Genomic DNA, 21,097 nt, shown 5'->3' with positions numbered 1-21,097 from the left:
TAGACAGAAGGAAGTGAAGTTTTTATGAACCATTGACAGATGAAACATACCATGATTCTTCAAAATGCTGCTGTGTTAATATTACAATATATTGGTCTTAAAAGTAGAAAATAAATTATATGGAGTTAAATAGGAGAGAAATACAAAAATGATAAAATCAAAATAATTAGGTTCCTTAAAAAACTCTGTAATATCATGACATCACAATCAGAACATGTGAAAGTCAAACCAAGATTTTATTAGATGAAGCAGCTAAAGGTGATATAAACGTATATTTCTCTGAGAGTGTTTCAGGTTTCCCCTGTCTCATATTAACTATCTAAATTGTATTTGTAATTTTTAAATGAACCCTCTTTAAAATTTTACATTATGAGACGTATACATTCATAACATACCTCTTTTTTGAAATCAGATTTTATTTTACGATCAAATTTCATGTAATTAAATAACTGATCTGTTGAAGTCAAGTCAAAGTCTACACGTTTCCGATTCAGATCCTGTACATCATCCCTTTCTTTATTTGAACTTTGAGAAGACTCATCTTTGTTTGATCTCACAAGATTGGAAAATTTGACAAAACAGCCTTTTTTCTTTCCACTCAAATCATAGACCTGAAATAAGAAATTCAATAAATTGCAGAGACCTATCCTCAACAGTTCTTCTTCTTTTTGAATTCCATTTTGCCTTTTGAAAACCGAAGAAGTATTTTATATTTCATAGACCATAGGCATCAAGTAAAGATCTTCTCATTCTCTATATAGGAAAACTTTACCTGTTTGCAAAGAAATAAGCCCAACAGTTCTTTTTCAGAGGGGTTGAATGTGAATTGGCATCTCACACAAATGATAATAAACACTTTGAAATGTTCATGTTTCCATTTTAAGTGTACATTTTAAATATATGCATATTTTCGTGTGTGTTTGTGAGCATTTTTTGTGCCTATATACATTGATTGCATTCTTTCTTTAATTCACAATATAAGCATTCATTGGCATGCACAAGAAAAGCTCTTGTTTTAAAAAGTCAGGAAAACTTTGTCATAAAATATTGAAATTTTATAGCTTGGATCAACTCAACTTATCATAATAATTTTCAGGACTTTGTTTTATTATTTTATCCAGATAAATTTATTAAATAAAATAAAGATGAGAAAAAAAATCTACAGCAAACAAATTAACCTGCCAATAGGCGAAATGCCACCTTGAGATACAATTCACAGTTATCCATTTCCTATACTGAACTTCAAAGTAGAAATAAGAAAAATGCTTGTTTCTGGTCTTAATTTCTTATTCGGATCTAGTCAAAACCAACTAAATCAATCAGTTTTCCTTTTGTGGAATGGCACCTTATAAAAGAATTCAAAAGAGATCATTCACTTTTACACAAGTAACTGTCCAGACAACAGGAAAATGCCTGTTTTGAGCCACATTTTTTACCCATTACTCCTAATTGATTAAAGTCGTAACACCCCAAATCAATACCAGGCTTCTTTTTGTAGTATGGTGCCTTGTAAAATTTCAACGAGATCCATGTACTAATAGTAAAGTTACTATCTTGACATAACGAAATATTTGTTTCTTGCCACTTTTTTGGTTCCTCATTCCCCATCAGTTAAAGTCAACCAACACAATTAGGATATCAAAGAAAAATATCATTTTACCGAAGTTATACATTTAAATTTTATGAAATGCTTATTTCGGCAGGCTGGCCCCTTTTAATCTCTAATTTCAAAGCAGTTTGGGTCAAAATCCCCAAAAACAACTTTACCAACCTTTCTTTTGTGGTTTGGGACCTTGTTATAAAATTTATAAAAGATAAATTAATATTTGAATTTTTTAATGAAAACCATGTGTCTACAGAAACAGATGATTTCAAGGACTTCACACAAATGATAGCACCATACCATTTTACGATTGCTAATATTTTTCCATCTTATAAAAATAGGTTGAAATACTCCTTTAAAATATATACACAATTAAGTATCAGTCTTTACAAAAATCAGACAGGAGGTGACTCCTTCATGTCAAAAACCCACCAAATTCACTTTTAATTATTGTTCAGAATTAGATACATACCACATAACCTGAGTCTTAGTTTTACATTTGGGTGTTGTGCTTTTGAGATAAAATTTATACAGATTGTACATGAAATTAGCACTTTGCAAGAGTTATCATTTCTGATCTGCTTTTATTTTGTTGGTTTCAGTGGGAGATAAATGTATGATTTCCACAAAAGTAGAAAACAAAATCAAAGACTGAAGTCTTCAAAATCACTAATTGTCAAATGTTCAGTCTCACTGATTTTGGCATTCTTCCAACATCCAAAATGGTACAAATGCAATATGCTCTAAAATCGGGTGACTTCCACTAAAATCTTGGTACCCTTGATATTATTGCAAACTTTTTCGTAACCATTATGACCTGAATGGCTATATATAGCTATCGGTGTCCTGATAACATATATGATCTTTACATAATCAATTGTAACGAATGCTTGTGTTTGAATAGGAAACTGGGTAATATTGCATAAATTCAATGCTAATCTATCATTATCTTTTAATGTAAACTTCCCGTTCTAATACAAGCTAAAAAAAAAAAAAAACATGCATAGACATATATGTATGATATGTTTGAAAAGATGCATTGTGGTGATCTTTGGGTTGTTTATGATACTGACCAGTGATCCAGATTACGATGAAGCAGGTGGCCTGCTAACACTACTAGCGACTTAAAAGGACTTATATTTCCTAAAAATATAGCAGCTGAGGATCGAAAAAAAACGTTTGTTCCGTGGTGTGACAAAATAAAATCACCTATACCATAGCTAGTGCCTAAATTATATATAGACTGATACTTAAGTACTACGACACTACAAAGAACCTGATTATGCAGGAGGCAATGAATATTCATAAATATCGGGGCCTGCTAATGTATATGACCTATATAGTTTTGTAACGAGCCTCATTGCCTGAATCAGAAACTGGGTAATTTTCAAAGCAAACCGATCATTTCATATAAAGTTCCAGTTCTCTTATAAGCATGAAGCACACATAGAACACATGTGTATGATATTTTTAAAGAGGTACATTTTTATCTAATATGAAGCTAGAACTATGATACTGTTGTGGTAGCACAGCGTAGATCTGCAGGATTATGTGGGGTATAACTACGCAAATCACAAGTGCAAGAAGTTGCTAGCACTATTAGCAACTTAAAAGGACTTATATTTCCTAAAAATATAGCAATTCAGAGGATTGGAAAAAACTTTTGTTCCGTGGAGTGACAAAATAAATCACCTATACCATACCTAGTGCCTGAATTTTATATAGACTGGTACTTAAGCACTGGGGCAAGAAGAGTTCCTGCTGTATTTTTCCCTTATGGTCTGTCCTGCCAAAATATTTCAGGAAAATTGATCCTACTTTAATATTTATTTCAAATATCATTATAGCATTGATATCAAATGGTACATGTAGTTCCAGTTTACTAGTGATATGTGTAAACCATCAATATAAATACTACAGCCATTAAGTGCGGAGTTCTTTTTAATTCGACTGGATGTAAAAATTATAAACCAGGGTCTTAGGGGACTTGATTGGCTAACCTCGAAATTAATTTCTTTGCAGTGTGTATATATTTGATGTCAGAAATATAAAAAAAACTATTCTACCAATCAAAATTTATTCTCTATTTACTATGTACAGCTAGTTCCTAAAATATATGCCACAAGCTGCAAAAATGGCCATTTTTTACCTTTCAAGAGCAGTTATTTTCTAAAAAAATTAGGACGATTAATAAATAAAGAGCTAATCGTAGAGTGCAACATTTGCAAGTTTTGCAATGGGTTGAACCCTGAACAGTTGGAGCAAGTGTGGACTCAATATTATTTAGCACAGGGACTAATAGTTCATTATAGACACAACAACTGGTTTGGACATAGTATAGCATAAAAATTTGAAAATAACCGAGTAATTAAAAATTTAAATATTGGACCTAAAATAAAAAAGTTGATATTTTGAGGTGTAGACCTCCCTTGGCCCCTTAGAACTCAAAAACCTTAAGAGATATCTGAAATCTGATTGAAAAAGGCATGCAAAAGGAATCCAATAAATTTTAAACGGAGATGATTGACATCTGAATCATAAAAATCAGATCAACAATAAGCTTTCATTTATCAATTCTGATGATTATAAGTGGTGATACCTATTTTCCCCCTTTTAGCCCTTATTTCCAAAACAGGTGGGATGAAAACCTCCAGAACTATAGGGCCCTCCAACATGTTTCTATGAACAATGCGGTTAAATTTTAAATATTATTGGAAAAGCTTTACTCAAGTTTTTGTAAATAAAGTAAAGTTAACAAACACCGATGATGACGACGATAACAAAGACGCCAACTACGTGATACCATTATAGGACTGAACAAAATCGTCTGTGGTTGTATAAAAATAACTGTACAAAATATGTTATAACAATTAATTGTCAGTAAGTTCTAACTAAATTACCCCTCTTTTTTCACATATTTGCAAAGCAGTCTCCTTTGTGCTCATTACTATTTCTCTTTTTTGCAAAGTTGCTAAATTCTTGTTCAAATTCGGCCATTTCCTGTGATCTAACAAAAAGAAAATGAAATTAAATGTTATTACTTAAAGACTATTTCTTTTAAATTTTAGAACAAGTTATGCAAAATAACTAACTTTGGGGCAGTTCACCCTTTTTAAACTGTAAAGCAGTTTATGAACAAGCATAAACTATCCCAAAGTTGGTTTACTGCAAGCATAACATGGTCGAAAATTATAATGATTATTATAGCTTAATTTCTAATCAATTCCAGTGATTGGCTTCTTCATCAAAGCCTTATCTATTTTGGAATTATTTGAATAAAGAACTGTGGACCAATCAAAGTTAATTATGTCACACTACCAAGTTCGACTATACAAAATAATCTATCTTACCCAAAAGAAACTCACCAATCAAAAGGCTAGGTTGTAACGGATATAGTAATGATATTATTGTCAAATCGTTAGAGATGGCATTTTTTTGTTTTATAATAATCAGAGAATAGGTATCATGTATACGTCCAAGAGACAACAACCACACCTGGATGAAAATGTCAGCCCAAGGCCATGCATTCAGGTCATCAATGAATGGCCAGGAAATCCTCATACCATAGGACAGGCTGTAGCCGGCCCCAAAACATCATTATAAACAGGTACGACCAAATAGTTGCCCCTATATACTCAAGTAACATAAAAATAAACTATAGATGAAAACGAAACAAAACATACAGTGGCAAGAAATTACTAGACTTGGGAAAGGCACAAAAATGTGATGGGTTAAGTACATTGGTGTGATTACAACCCTCCCCCTTTTAAAATCATAAAAAAAAATATTACACAATTAAACAAACCTAAAAATCAGTTCTAAAAGGTCTGGGTCCCTTGTTACAGTGTAACAATGGAAAAAAAAAAGAAACTGAATAAAAATTACACAAATGTACAAACACAGGACTACTAGCAGTTAACTGACATGCCAGCTCCAGACCAGTTTAAACCTACAAAACGTTATGTCATCATCAAATGTAATTATACTGATTCACTATTAGTCTTTTCATAGAAACTAACACACTCTATAAAAGCAATTTTCGGCATGACATGAGTGGTGTCTTTATGGTATGACCTATGATGTACCGTGGTTCTCAACCCCACATGGAAGGAATTGGGATTTATATTACATACAATATGGACATAAATTTTTGTAGGTTAAAACTGGTCTGGAGCTGGTACGTCAGTCAACTGCTAGGTGTCCTTTGTTTGTGCTTTTGTGTAACTCATACTCAGTTTCTTCATTTCTGTTTGAACAAGGGACTTAGACCTTTTTGAACTGATTTACAGGTGTGTTTTATTGTGTAATATTTTTACCACAGCGGCCAGATTTAAAAGGGGGTGCCCAAGTACTTTAACCCTGTCACATTTTTTGCACCTGTCCCTATTCAGGAATTTCTGGCCTCTGTTTGTATAAATTTGTTTTCACTTTCAGTTAACTTTAATGTTGCTGGAGTATATAGGGCTTCTATTTTGCTGTACCTATGTATGGTGTTATTTTAGGACCAGCTGCAGCCTGCCATGAGGTGTGAGGGTTTCCTCGCTTTTCATTGAAGACCTATGAATGCCCTTGAACTGACATTTTTTATCCCAATGGGGTTTTTGCCTTTTGACTTATTCACCATATCCATTTGTGTTATATTATAACAAGTCAAAAATAATTCATAATTTATGGTCGTCATCATGAACTCGTAGATCGTTAGGGTTTATCAATCTGCAACATGAAAACTGATTTGTTCAACGTGTCATAGTTTTCCTTTCCTTTTTCGTCTACCCTGGACTTGATTTTTTATGAACAACTAGGTGGGTGTTTCTAGAAGGCTAAAAACCACTAATTCCACTTCCCATAGGCTTCTATGCTAATTTCACAATATTCAATGGCTTCTCTGGACTTTACCTTAACTTTAACCTGCAGATGACTATATATCAGCATGATTCTACATATGTCAGCTCACAATCCTCAGAATGGCATGTGGGGTTAGCAGACTTGCAGTGCAGTACTGGTCGCCAGAAGTGAAGTGTCTATAAATAGCATGGGAAATCCCAGTGTTTTCACAAGATAGGGGTACATTTAAAAATCATTATGGAGAAGCAAAATGCACCTATAAAATGTACAGAAATGTTTTTCCTTTCAGAAACTGTTTAAATTTTTTAAATAAGATGAGAACTTTTTTCTCAGCACTATGAGGAACAGGGGTAATTTCTGCGTAGGACTATTTTTGCGTACGTTCCAAATGCTCATTGGTTGAATTGGTGGTCTGTAACCTAGAAAAGCAGAGGATGCTTATGTTCTCTGTTGCGTATGTCTGTTTTCCCTGTGTGATCCTTGTTCCTGGATTACATTCTTTTGATTTCTGCTAGAACCTTGGTTCCCTTGATGACTTAAAACAAATTAGACTAAAAAACAATGTTACTTTTGAATTAGACAGTGACTGATTCAGTGCCTTGATCTACCTGCATATATTAAACCAAAAAATGACCTTAAGGAGGTAGACCTAGGGTAAGGGACAAAACTCATGAAATCAGTGATATATTTGTATCATACTCAATATCACTAAAGCCTATCAAGCTTTCATTTGAGTTACTTTGATGCTTACAAGATGCTGATATAAAATGCAAAATACAAACGTTCTAATGATTTGTGAGAGTTGTGTCCCTTACCTTAGGTCTACCTCCTTAAATCTGTAGGATTAATAATTACAATCAATTTTTTACTTTGTCAGACAAATGATCAAGGATTCCTCTCCAATTTGTTTTCTTTGCTCTGCTTGCTAAGAAACTTTCTTTCAACTACAAATTCTGTATGTACTACTTGACAGAATTTACTGACATATCATTTAGTCCAGGTGATCTGTATGTATAAAGCTAAACAAAGCCCATACATGTATTTATCAACCTTACCTTCATTCTCATTAGGTTGAGATGCCTGTAATTCTCTGTCTTTTTCTTTGTTTTCAGAATACTTTATTGTTGACTCCTTAGTTTTCTCTTGCTTTTCTTTTCCCATTCCCTCAGAATTTGGGTCCTCCTCTTGATCCTTGAGGCTTCCATCTTTCTTTGAAAGATAATCAGCAGTGTCTTTGTTCTCTGTCTCAAGTAATGCTTCTTTGAAACTATTGTATGCTTTCTTTCCTCTTCTTGGTAAAATATTCAATAGTTCTCCAACCTGAGCTGTTGGTTTTGGAGTTTTTACCTGTTTAATACATTGAAAAAGTTTATTAAACAGACACATTATATTTCTGAGACATATTGGTTTACTGCAATCTGTTTAGTTCCAACGTCTTAAGGAGGTAGACCTAGGGTAAGAGACATAACTCTTGAAATCAGTGATACTTTTGAATTATATTCAATTTATCCAAAGCCTATCAAGCTTTCATTGAAACAGAATGAAATCACTCCAAGTTACATAGATATCTATGTTAAATGGTTTATACAAACATACAATTGATTTGTAAGAGTTATGCCCCTTACCCTAGGACTACCTCCTTAAACCACTCATTTCGTTGTTTTATAGAAATTTCCTCAACATTGTTGTGACATTTACGTAATTCTTAATTGTGATACATGTACTTATCTTATTTGAATTTTTCCATAAACAAAATGCTTCACTGAGCACAGTTAGATACACCCATCTTTTGTGCCAATATTTAAGTCCCATAACTCAAAATCGAAAAATCAGGATCAGCATTGTTGAGTTATTGATACAAATATGAATGACAGATGTACAGATGCAACATGTAATTAGTCAACTCTCTAACAGAGTTGAGACTGATTACTGTAACAATATTACAACTACATGTATTCTGCAACTGTATTAAGTAGAAATGTTATTCGAGGCCTTTGCATAAAATATTTGAGATTGATTTTCAATTCTAAATACTGAAGTCTTTAAATAAAGCCTCAAGCCTGGTAGCTCAGGCAAGTAAAAGGCTTGTGAATTTTTCCAAGCTATGGTGGTGCAATAAAACCAATAACAGAATGTATATATAGAGAAGAATGTCATAATTTGAAGATTTCAAAACGTTTATTGTGAAAATTGAATATTTCAAGAGAGAGACTTTTGGCAAGCCTAGGAAAGAACTCAAACAACTTTTATCATCATTGTTATTGCACATCAGTAATAAATTCTAACATTCTATCAGTTAAACATTGATCAGTTGATGTTTAAAAATCCATAGAATTGAAAGACAATACCAAAAGTTCGGACTGCTACTTATACGGCTTGGGCAACATCAGTTTTCTTGGACCATATCACTACCCTTGGGCAGTCTGCATTTTTTTATATTGCCCTATACACAACAATCATTAACTATTCTGTAAATATGGAAGAAACTACAAGCACATATGTTTAAACTCATTTTAATATCATAATTTTAAATAGTTACAAATGTACCTGTAGTAAAATTAGCCATTTTTTAATTTTTGACAAGAATTTTAGATACGGCATGCTGTACCAACAAAAATTATTGGTATGGCCATATCTGCTGCTACGCCAATGTTTATTCAGTATTAATTAGAAGAATTAAAAAGCATTAAAATTTTACAACTACAGCATTTACAGTACCTTAATTGAGTCAACCATGCCTGATGTCAGTATCCCATCTACTTCCAAGTGATCACACACGTCATCAATATTATGGATGTTCTTCTTCAAAAAAACATAACTTTTCTGAAGTATGTGTCTATGTTTCTCATCCATTATATCAGGTTTCTGCAAAGATTAGGATGTGTAGTGAAATCTTTGATAAATGAGAACCTTTCTAAACCAAACCTTCGGTAAATGAGAACTTTTCTAAACCAAACCTTTGATAAATGAGAACCTTTCTAAACCAAACCTTTGATAAATGAGAACCTTTCTAAACCAAATCTTCGGTAAATGAGAACTTTTCTAAACCAAACCTTTGATAAATGAGAACCTTTCTAAACCAAACCTTTGATAAATGAGAACCTTTCTAAACCAAACCTTCGGTAAAGAGAACTTTTCTAAACCAAACTTTTGATAAATGAGAACCTTTCTAAACCAAACCTTTGATAAATGAGAACCTTTCTAAACCAAACCTTTGGTAAATGAGAACCTTTCTAAACCAAACTTTTGATAAATGAGAACCTGTCTCAGAAAAAACATAACTAGTCTGAAGTATGTGTCTATGTTTCTCATCCATTATATCAGGTTTCTGCAAAGATTAGGATGTGTAGTGAAATCATTGATAAATGAGAACCTTTCTAAACCAAACCTTCGGTAAATGAGAACTTTTCTAAACCAAACCTTTGATAAATGAGAACCTGTCTCAGAAAAAACATAACTAGTCTGAAGTATGTGTCTATGTTTCTCATCCATTATATCAGGTTTCTGCAAAGATTAGGATGTGTAGTGAAATCTTTGATAAATGAGAACCTTTCTAAACCAAACATTCGGTAAATGAGAACTTTTCTAAACCAAACCTTTGATAAATGAGAACATTTCTAAACCAAACCTTTGATAAATGAGAACCTTTCTAAACCAAACCTTCGGTAAATGAGAACTTTTCTAAACCAAACCTTTGATAAATGAGAACCTGTCTCAGAAAAAACATAACTAGTCTGAAGCTTCTATGTTTCTGATCCATTATATCAGTATTTAGTTTCCACAAAAATAGAATATGTATTGAAATATGTCTATCCCAAGCCATGAATGTAAACCAAAACCCTGAATAAAAGGGAACCTGTCTAAACAAAACCTTGAAAAATTAGGGAACATTAACATCTAGAAGACTATGTCCAACACCCAAGAAACTACTTTATATTTTTCACATATGATAAACTACAAATGTATGCACTAAATCATGTAAATATGAAGTCACTGTGGTGTGCTAATTCCTCACCTGAAAGATGACAGGAAATGACCAAAATAACACAGGATTAATATAATTTTTTAATTTTGATTATTTCCAAGGAAATTCTTTTGTCTTTTTAATGAAAGAATTTTTAGGAATTCTTAAGTTTTAATAGTTATTATGAATTCAATTCTCCTAATTCACAATTAACACTTTCAACATTTGCAGATTAATTTTGGTTGTATCTCATGCCATTTAAACAGCCCTCAATGCCTATTCTCCTTTAACTTTTTACCTCTCATGGTAATTCTAAAATCTAAATACATACTTTGGATCAGTATATCACAAATTCCAAATCTTTTTTATTTTTTTTAATTTTAAAAAAGAAAACAACTCCTACACATGCCGCAAGTTGAATCTTCAATCAGATTGGCATGTTTCGTCAATTAAGTGGTGTCACCAAGAGCAATTTACATACTAATGTTAAGTACAAAATCAGCAGTTGCAAAATTATCAAATATGACAGAAAAGACAAAAAGTAAAAAAGTACAGTACACAGAAAAAAATATTTTTATAACTGTAAACCATATGTTTAAAGATAGATATGAAATAACAATATTACATCACACATGCGCATGTAAAAATAACAGCAGAATTCAAGAGTGTGTTAGAAGATAGGATATATTGTACATGAAAGCATTTTATTTTGAAATCAATTTCACAAAATATAGTAAATGTAAAATTGGTTGTAAGTTACATGTATGACGTCATAATAGAAAAAAAGCAATGTGACATCATTATACACTTACAACATTTTGTGAAATGGACTACTGGTATTCAAACCTGACTGGTCAAGTCATCACCCACAGCAAGAAGGTGGTGCCATCATCAACATAATTGTTACTGAAACAGTTTTTGACAAAATGAAGTAACTTTGATTTTTCATGGGCACTAAAGTCTTCAAATGAATCAATTGATAAAATAATATGTTTTAAGCCTTTCTTGGATGGTCATCTGCTTTGAAATAACAGGACACTCACACTTCTGCACCTCAATATAACCACAAGTTTTAAAGGATAATACTATTCTTCATAGCCAAATTCAGTAAAGTCATTAATTTTTTTAACAACGTTGTTTGGATATTCAAATCAATTTCTATGTATTTTCAATAATAAGTTTCTTGTTTTTGAAACAAAATTTTGATAGTTGGTTTATCCAAAGAATCATGCAGATTTTGGGTCGAAGGAGATAAAAAGTATAAAAAATGGATTTTTTATCCAGTGTTAATTATGTACAGTAATTCGCTTTGTAGGTTTTTGGTGAAAGAAAATTGAGTTCATTGTACGTCTACTCAGGAATAGGATGTGGAAAATAATCAGCGAAATGAGACTTTTTCTCAGGTCCTAAATGCAAGTATTTGTAAGAATTAAGCAAAACGGGAAAAATCAGAAACATGCATGTCAAAACCCCATCGACCTGACAATGTAATATCACTCAAGAATACTTTCTCTATTTGAAAAGACCATTGTTTGATATGTGCATCACTGGCTTTGCTCAGAAATTTATCAACAGAATCTTAGAAAAGGTATAATACACTATTAAGGGGAACCAGTCGCTTGCACATACCAGAAAGTAGTCTGTAAAAAAACAAGTAGTTCCTAGGATGCATTGTATATTTTTTGTGATTTAGCCAGTATATGCAAACTTGGTATCATCTGAAAGCTTATCGTGTCAGGTACACGCTGAATACAACAGTTTTGGACTCTGATATAGAGAATAATTTGTTAGAGTGTAGATCTTCAGCCCACTGATTTGTCAAATTTCCAAAAGGAAAGTAGTATTTTTAGTACCTGTCTACTTTCACTTCACTGTTCTTTCTAAAAAGCCATTAAAGGTATGCTGCAAATTTTATGAGAGAGTCTTTAAAGGGTCCCCTCTATGATAAAACCTGTTAAAGTTCATTTTAACAAACTTTAAAAAGATTGGGACCTTGAAAATTGCTGAATTCAACATAGAAAGTAATGGGACTTTTAATAGTGGTTTTACTTCAAAAATTAGATTTTTGACAAAGTTATCTGCCCTTGAAATGTGCATTTTCAGTGCATTTCAATGAAATTATAACTCAATGGTCCAGCATGATATGGGAACTCTTGTCTGTTTTTCTTGATTCTAATGGTGCAAATTGTCAAATTAAACTATCAAAATGATGGGATTTTTTCAGATCATGTTTCACCCACTGCCTGATTCTTACAGGGATTGACACCTATTATATCTTACTTGTCATGAATATCAACACCAATGACAAAATCATCTGGACCATCAAAGAAGGCATTTTTAATTTACTGCTAATAAGTAAAAATTTGATTCAAAGGCCAATAACATCATTACTTGATTGTTTTACACAATTCTTTTGCATATAAAAAGTTAAACATTTCTAAAATTAATGTAAGAAAAGGGGGCTGAATAAATCTGACCACTAGTGACTACCTAGAGCTATCAATTTACCATGTCGAGGGCTTGAGGTACATGTATGTGTATTCACATGTAAATTCTCAAATTTATGTTTGCTTAATTATGCCAAAATTTAAAGGTTCTGGCTAATCTGTTTTGAGAATCAGTGTCAAAAGCTTTATTTTCTAATCTGGCCACCACTAAGGCAAAACTAAATCAGAAAATATGTATAGCCTTTGAGACTGTACGTATCCCAGCACCGTATTCCTAAAGGAGATTGGTAATGGCTTTCATACACTTGATGTTGATCAATGCACAATAAATTGTTTGTCGGCAAAGTAACAATAAAAAAAAATTACTGTTACTTGAGAGACTATTAGAGTCTGATATTCAGACCGGTTACTGGTTACGGACACGTTTTAATCGAAGTAAAAATAATTAATTTTCTTGTTGTTTCATGGCTGTATTGTTATTTGACATTGTATAGAAACAATTCATATCTGTTATTCTTCATTTATTTATTGATACTGAATATTATAAATGAATAAAGGAAAATGCACCTCAGATAAGCTCGGATTGACCATATCATGCTCACAGTTATAGAAAACAAAGGCATATTGAGTAAATGTGAATGTGACAACAACATACATACGAAATACATGTACAACTCTCATTGATAGTTTGGAGGGATGCAGCAGGCAGAGCAGGGTTGTTTCCTTCTGAAATTATATTGCTATATACACAATTGTGGAAGTTTTTTTTTGTAATAAACTTACGTATTGTTGTTACTGTCAATCGTTGTAGAGATAAAGAAAATAGATTTTCTTCAGATGAAATACCTCTCATTCCTGATGTATTAACTAAATTTCTGCCTAAAATGGTATGAAGGGATAGACCAAAGGGGGCAGACCACAGTGACTGGCAAATATGCCACACATGATGAAGAGTATACTGCCTTTTTTAAAACGACTAACAAAGAAAAAAGAAGAAAGCAAGTTCTATTAAGGCATTCTATTATGTGGGTGCTTTGTATTCCTCCATTCCTTTTAGAAACACAACCAAAACTAGTTTCATTTATGGACAGAACACTTTATAATCGAGTGTTTATTTTCTCATTCCATGACATTCATTTTTAATCTATTAGTCTTTCACTTACATGGTTTGAAAATTTAAAAAAAAATTGAGTAATAATAACACAAAGTAATAATAAAGAAATTAAAATTATTACTTCAAATTTATCAGGTCCACAACAGGTAATTAGTGACAATTAGCCCCTTGAGTAAAAAAATAATTTTCTTACTGTTACTTTTTCCAGGTAAACAGGAGTGACTGCAGCTAGTTTGTTTATTTTCATGGTCTAGTGATTTGTATATTGACCTAAAAAACTACAAATATTTTTTCTTCAGACCTGTGATCAATAGACAATGTTTTTCTTCCTGGTCAAAGCTAACCTCACAATTTCCAATGACCAACCGATTGTCGTCTATGTGTATTCTGATAACAAAAACATGTCAGTATCCAAACAAAAACAAAAAGGTTGCACAGTTTCGAGAAATGCAGACTATACTTGAGTATAATGATTTATAATGGGATACAAGGACTGAGACTCTAAGTTAGGCGACAGGAAATTATGGCCATGCGCACCAACATGTATAAATTGTTTGCAGAAATGAATCAATATTACCTGTTAAAATATTACAATCAAAACAAGGATATCGTCTGTTACTCTAGCACTTGTCTAGAAAGTCACAGAAATATGTAAAGTTACACCTTTTCCAACTGTTTTGGAATTCCCCTATTTTTTCCAAACAGGACCAGCTCGTAAACCAGTACGACCTACTTTCGGTTTCGGTGTGTAGCAATTCAATAAACTCGGAACTACTCGACTATTTCCGCTACACAAAGAAATCAAAGTAGTACTCATGTACTGAATCAATTTATAGCCAACGTTTGAATTTTTACGCCTTAAATAATCGTTAAATTGCAAAAATATGGGATAAAAGGAAAGAATGGGGATCGAGTTTAAACACATCTAAACACAAACTTATTGTTGTAAATGGTTAATATTGAACTCTGGTTTTATTTTTAAATTCATCATTCTGATCAAGAAGTTAAATATAGATAAATCCTTGTTCTGAATATGAAAGGCATTTAATAAACGCACAACAAAATTCGCGATGCATCGAAGCAGGCAGTGCGCCAGTGTGAAATATTCAGGTTCGATATTAGTTTAAATGGAGCAACTAGCTGAATTAATCGTGACAAAACATCCAACATACTGCATAATTGAACTACAAACTACTGGTCGACCTTTCCCAGTTTCTAAATTTTCTAGTCGGAATTCCATTTAAAGATCTCCAGGTCAAAACTGTCTGTGAAATCATTCAAATTTTAGCCTCAATCATTGAAATAAAGCATGCCCTTACATACACGTCAATCTCAACAAGCTACATCTTTCAGTTTAAAGGCTATGTAGCTCAAGTCCTACATGTTATCACGCTGCACAGCCGGTCATGTAAAATCGTTTAGTTTCAGGGCACCTAGTTCCAGAGACGCGTACATTTAAATAAACGCCAAAGTCTTAGAATAAAATTTCTACAATTATGACTGGTGCAGCGAACACTGGCAATGTATTTTAAGGCCATTAAACACCTACAGCTCTATCATTATATAGCACATGGCTAAATAGCCAAAATAGCCAAATATAATTATTATTACAAAAAGCAATATTACCAGACCACAGACTGACACTGCCCCTTTAATTTTTGTAAATATATGGATTCACCAGGCCCTCCATGAAATATCTGAAGACAACTCTTCCAATTGGCAGTCAGCATTGCTCTTTGTCGTTTCTATGAACGATGGCTATTTATAATCTATAAGGCTTTTCATTTCTAACTAAACATCAAATGATTTATTATGCGTCTAAGAATGTTGCATTTGTAGGCATCTTAATTATATCGACATATTGAATATAATATAATGAACGATTGGTTTATTCGAGTAAATGCATAGAAATAAACAGGTACTGATAAGAGAGTAGAAGTCAACTATTTTTAATTGGATCGTTGTCAATACAAACCAAATTAATTAGTATATTAAAAGTTGTTTAATGGATTTGTTTATCGGCGTAAATGGCATAGAATTAAATATGATATATTAAACACGTATGAATTAGACCTAACTCTCTGCATTTAAATTTTAATGGGGTATGTCAGTGGGACTATTTTCCAGCGGTAGTGAAAAATAATTTCCGAAGCTAACAGTTTTTACAGACCTGAAAGTTCTGGTGACTGCTATATCAATCCTGATCTTCGATCTATAACGATAATCAAAGCTCGCATGTGCTGTATCAATTTATATCGATCGTTTGAATTTTTACGTCTCGAATAATCGTCAAATTGCAAAAATATTGGAGAAAAGAAAAGTACGGGACCGAATTCAAACGTATCTTAACACAAGCTTATTTTTGTGAATGGTTAATTTTGAAATCTTTGATTTATTTCCTAAATTCACCATTCTGATTATGAAGGACATTTCATATACACACAACAAAATTCATGATGCGCCAGTTGCATAATATTCAGGTTTGATGTTGCTTTACATGGAACACCTAATTGAATGAACACAAAACTCCAATATGCTGCATAATTGAACTACAAAGTACTAGTTGGCCTAATCTTGTTTCTAAATTTTTAAGTCGAAATTCAATTTAAAGATCTCAAGCTCAAAACTGTCGGTAAAATCATTCAAACCGAAGTCACTTTTATTGAAAAAGCATATCCTGCTATAAATGTCCCTCTTAAATAGTTACATTTCTCAGTTGATAAGCTACAGAGCTCAAATATATCCTACAAGTTATCGCTTAGACACCTATGTGACATGTAAAAGCGCTTAGTTTCTGGGCACCTAGTTCCAGACATATACATTAACATGAACGCCAAAGTCTTGGAATAAAATTTCAACAATTATGTCTAGTGAAGGAAACGCTAGCCATACACTTTTAAGGCCCTGGAAAGCTCTATGGTAATACATGTAACAGATGGTCAAATAACCAAATAGAATAATAACTGGTATTACAAAAAGTATCACGAGATCACAGACTGACAACTGATCCCGAGAAATGCATTTTCGAAATTCCTATTTCATCGCATATAAGCAAACTTTCAATATTATTTATCAATCTGGGCTTCCGATGTCGCTATGCGGTAAACGTAAAAAAATGATATATTGTATCAGAATGGTTTTGGAGTTATGTTACCCTTTTGATAAAAGTTTGGCAAACATGAGCGACAAACAATAGCATGGATTAGAGAGTATAGTCCCAGTCTGAAACCTCTTTCTTTATATCAGTTTCATGATCGAAACCACTTCCCCTTTTCATAAATACATGGATCCGCCACGGCCTGTATGAAATATCTGAAAACAGCTTTTCCAATTGATACTCATCAGCATTCCTCTTAATATTTCATTTCCATGAACGATGACTACCTATTTATAATCTCGCAGGGTTTTCATTTCTAGATAAACATCAAATGCTTTATTGTGCATCTAAGAATAAAGCATATGAAGGCAACTTGAATATTTCGACTTATTGAATATTATAAAGCGAACGATAGGTTTATACGGGTAAGTGCATAGAAATAATCAGGTACTGATAAGAGGTTAGAGTTAAACTATTTTAATGGAATGTTATTCATACAAATCAAATCAACAAAGTTGTTTTTAATTTTGTTTGTTTGTTTTTTGTTTTGTTTTTTTGTGGGGGGGGGTGTTTATTGGCATAGAATGAAGTATGATATATTAGACATACATATAAAGTGGACCTAACTATCTACATTTTGATCCTTAATGGGGTATGCCAATGGGACTAATTTCCTGCGGTAGTGTAAGGTAATCGTAGATGCTAACAGGCTTTACAAATCTAAAGGCTCTGGCGAATGCTATATCAATTCTGATCTTCGATCTAAATCGATAAAACAAAGAACATTTTCTATCGGAAAAGGCCGAGTGATGTTCCGGTCTGAGGATACAATCGGAACTACTCGGCTATTCCCGCTATACATCATAATCATCAAGTACCACTTAGGGATCCAGGAGGGGTGGGTTGGGGTGCATGGGGTTGGCACCCTTTTTTTATTGGAAATTTGTCATTTTCATGTGTAAAATCAGAGGCCTATTAATAAATTAAATTACAGGCCTATATGGTTATAATTAACTCGAGGAGATAAATATAGAATGTTACATGGCAAATATATTGTAGCATGTGTAGAAAGACATCATTTTGTCTGCGTTTTTTTTTTTACACCATGAGTCATGATCACCTCTACTATATAGGCGGAATCTGAATTTCATACGGTTGGTACTTAAGGAGGTAGACCTGGAGTAAGTGACATAACTCATGAAATCAGTGATATACATGCATTCAATTTCACCAAAGCCTCCCAAGCTTTCGTTTGAAGCAGAATAAAATGAATCCAAGTTAATTAGATGCTTCTATAAGATTGATGTAAAATTCTGAATACAAACGTTCCAATGATTTTTAAGAGTTGTGTCCCTTACCCTAGGTCTACCTCCTTAAGCGTTGTTGTTTTAATTTTCTCTCTTTTGTATTTGTATAATCTATGTATATGCAATTTTACTAGTACATGTACACCCTATACCTTCTCTCAATACATCTACAAACATCTAAATCACGCATAATTTATATTAGACTGTTCTATTACCATTTATTGCATTTCTTTTTGTTTGATTACTTGAAGTGTCCTCATAATCATCCTATTACAGAACATTTTAAGTTAGTTTTACATAAAATATGGCCTTCTTGACTTGAAGTTAACTGACTGCATGTTCTTGAAGGTGAATTCCAATATAAACCAGTATGTATCAATTAAGTTAAGAAAACCGACTTGATAACAAAACTGAAAGAATATAATCCAAGGACAAAGAACGGACAAGGAAAACAGACACACACAACAAAGAATTCAACACAATAACCAAAATAATACATACAAAGAAACTTGTGGAAATGAGCAACTCGGACTCCAGTAAAATCTGGGAACATGAACCAGGTGCACCTGTCGAGTAAGCGTCCTCTGCTGTTCTAGAAACACCCGCCGAGTTGTTCATAAAAAATTCAAGCCCCGGGTAGATGAAAGTGGAGGGGAAAACTATGACGCGTTAATTAAATCCATTCTTATGGTGCAGATGGATGACCGTAACGATCCACGAGATATTGATAATGACCATTAAACTTCTGCAGTGATGACTTCATCAATAGAGCAGACACTGAGAATAAATGATCTGGCTAAACGATGTGCCTTTCTTTGGATCAGATCAGCTATAAAGTTAACCTCACAAGCATGCAAGCAGAGGAGCACTATTTGTTCCCATGCATTGGAATGCTGACTGTTTGTTAAAAGACGCGTCGACCACACTGGACAAATAGGTCGTCGATCAATTGAAATTTCAAACATTTTGAATATATGTGTTTATTTGGTATGGAAGATCTATATAGCATACACTGATATCAAAGGATCTGGCAAAACGATGTGCCTTTATTTGGATCAGATCAGCTATAAAGTTGTTACCTCATAAGCGTGCGAGCAGAGGAGCACTATTTGTTCCCGTGCATTGGAATGCTGACCGTTTGTTAACAGACGCGTCCACCACAATGGACAAATATGTTGTCGATCACAATTTCAAACATTTTGAATATGTGTTCATTTGGTATGAAAGGTGCATGATTTGGAATCGTTTTTTTTTTTTTTTTACAAATACCAAGTACTACGTATCTGTATCAAGGTATACCGTCTTACCTTGATTAACAATGCATTTTGAATATGTGTTCATTTGGTATGAAAGGTGCATGATTTGGAATCGTTTTTTTTTACAAATACCAAGTACTACGTATCTGTATCAAGGTGTACCGTCTTTCCTTGATTAACAATGATGTACATTAAATTTTGAGTCGGAATTTTAATTGAATATGGGAACAGAAGGTTGAAAAATCATAGGTTTTAATGTTGTTATATTCTGATAATAATCTTAAAATGAGGGTTTCCAGAGGATCTTTCGAATTTTTCAGGGCCCACATTGAATTAATACCACTACGGGAGTAACAGGTGTCGTGGTAGGACTGGAGACCCTCTTTGACAGTTGTGAGTATCGAAGTTAAACGTTTTGAAAGAGGTCTAGTGATGCGTTTTGCAGACAAAAACAAAGCTGTTTTTGGCTTTGTCTGCTGGTACGACTTCATAATTGTCATGTTTTCGTCACATCGGGGTCTTTTTGAAAACTAATGTAGCATTGACACTCAATGACCAATTCAAAACTTCCATAAATTTCAAAATTAAAAACCTAACAGCCTCTACCCACTCTGACAATGAATCAATGTCTTCTTGTTCTCGTTGTATTCCATTTTCTTGTATAGTCCTCCACAACATCCATAAGAATTCCAATTTATGGAGCGTGGTTCACGGTACTTGGGACCTTTAAAAAGGACCTTACTGACAGATATGTTTTCTATGATGATTAAATCTCTTGTTATGACGGGATATGGCCTCCACTACGGGATTTAGCCGTCAAATACCGCTTTTACCCGTCCAATACGTCATACTGGACTGGTTAAAATCCATATTGGCCTGGCGTATTGCACTAGTAAGTCAATAAAGGTATAATTGCGTAAGGTTTTCCATATTGACTGAGTTATTGGTCATCGGCTAGAAATATTGAACTTCGGCTACGCCTTAGTCCAATATGGCTAGCTTCGGACCAATAATTAAGCCAATATGGAAAACTTTACGCAATAATACTATAGTATTGACTGAAACGTTGATAATGCCTCAAGCAGTACTGATACCCCTCTAAATAGGAAACTCTGCTATAAATTTTACACTCTAACTCATTATTAAAAAGTAAAAACTCGGAGTTCAATAATACCTTGGTTTACGTGTTGTTTTCCGGTATCATGAATACATGTATGTTCAAATACAACCAGCAAATACTCAATGTAAAAAGACCCAGCTAGAAAATTCATATTAACCTTTTAAATTATGAATAAAATAATCAGTGAAAGCTAAAATTCTTATCCACGTGATGCTTTCAAAATGACCTTCAAATATGATTTTTATGAAATTAATAGTCGGTACTTTCAGCAAGGCACATTCAAATATGATTTTTATAAAATTGATAGTCGAGACTATCTCAGCAAGGCCGACAACTCAAAGTGT

General features: G+C 33.1%; 1 protein-coding gene across 4 annotated transcripts in view; it reads right to left on the bottom strand.

Moving 5' to 3' along the window:
• Nucleotides 1-14,723, bottom strand: part of LOC148621355 (uncharacterized) — a 39,949-nt gene extending 25,226 nt beyond the window's left edge. Inside the window, exons 1-5 of one of the 4 annotated variants that reach the window (XM_088575566.1) lie at nucleotides 14,551-14,723; nucleotides 9,167-9,313; nucleotides 7,504-7,795; nucleotides 4,504-4,610; nucleotides 396-611 (exon numbers count right to left, since the gene is read on the bottom strand). In XM_088575566.1, the coding sequence (XP_088431692.1) occupies nucleotides 396-611; nucleotides 4,504-4,610; nucleotides 7,504-7,795; nucleotides 9,167-9,301 (750 nt within the window). In that variant the 5' untranslated portion in view covers nucleotides 9,302-9,313; nucleotides 14,551-14,723. The other 3 variants (XM_088575568.1, XM_088575565.1, XM_088575567.1) reach the window with 3 other exon arrangements.
• Nucleotides 14,724-21,097: the final 6,374 nt, after the last annotated feature.

Source organism: Perna viridis, chromosome 3 (genome assembly GCF_037379345.1).
Source record: "Perna viridis isolate PV_CMFRI_1.1 ecotype Kerala chromosome 3, ASM3737934v1, whole genome shotgun sequence".
NCBI classification, from domain to species: Eukaryota; Metazoa; Mollusca; class Bivalvia; order Mytilida; family Mytilidae; genus Perna; species Perna viridis.
The sequence above is the reverse complement of the archived record's forward strand: the minus strand, read 5'-3'. Positions and strand labels throughout refer to the sequence as shown.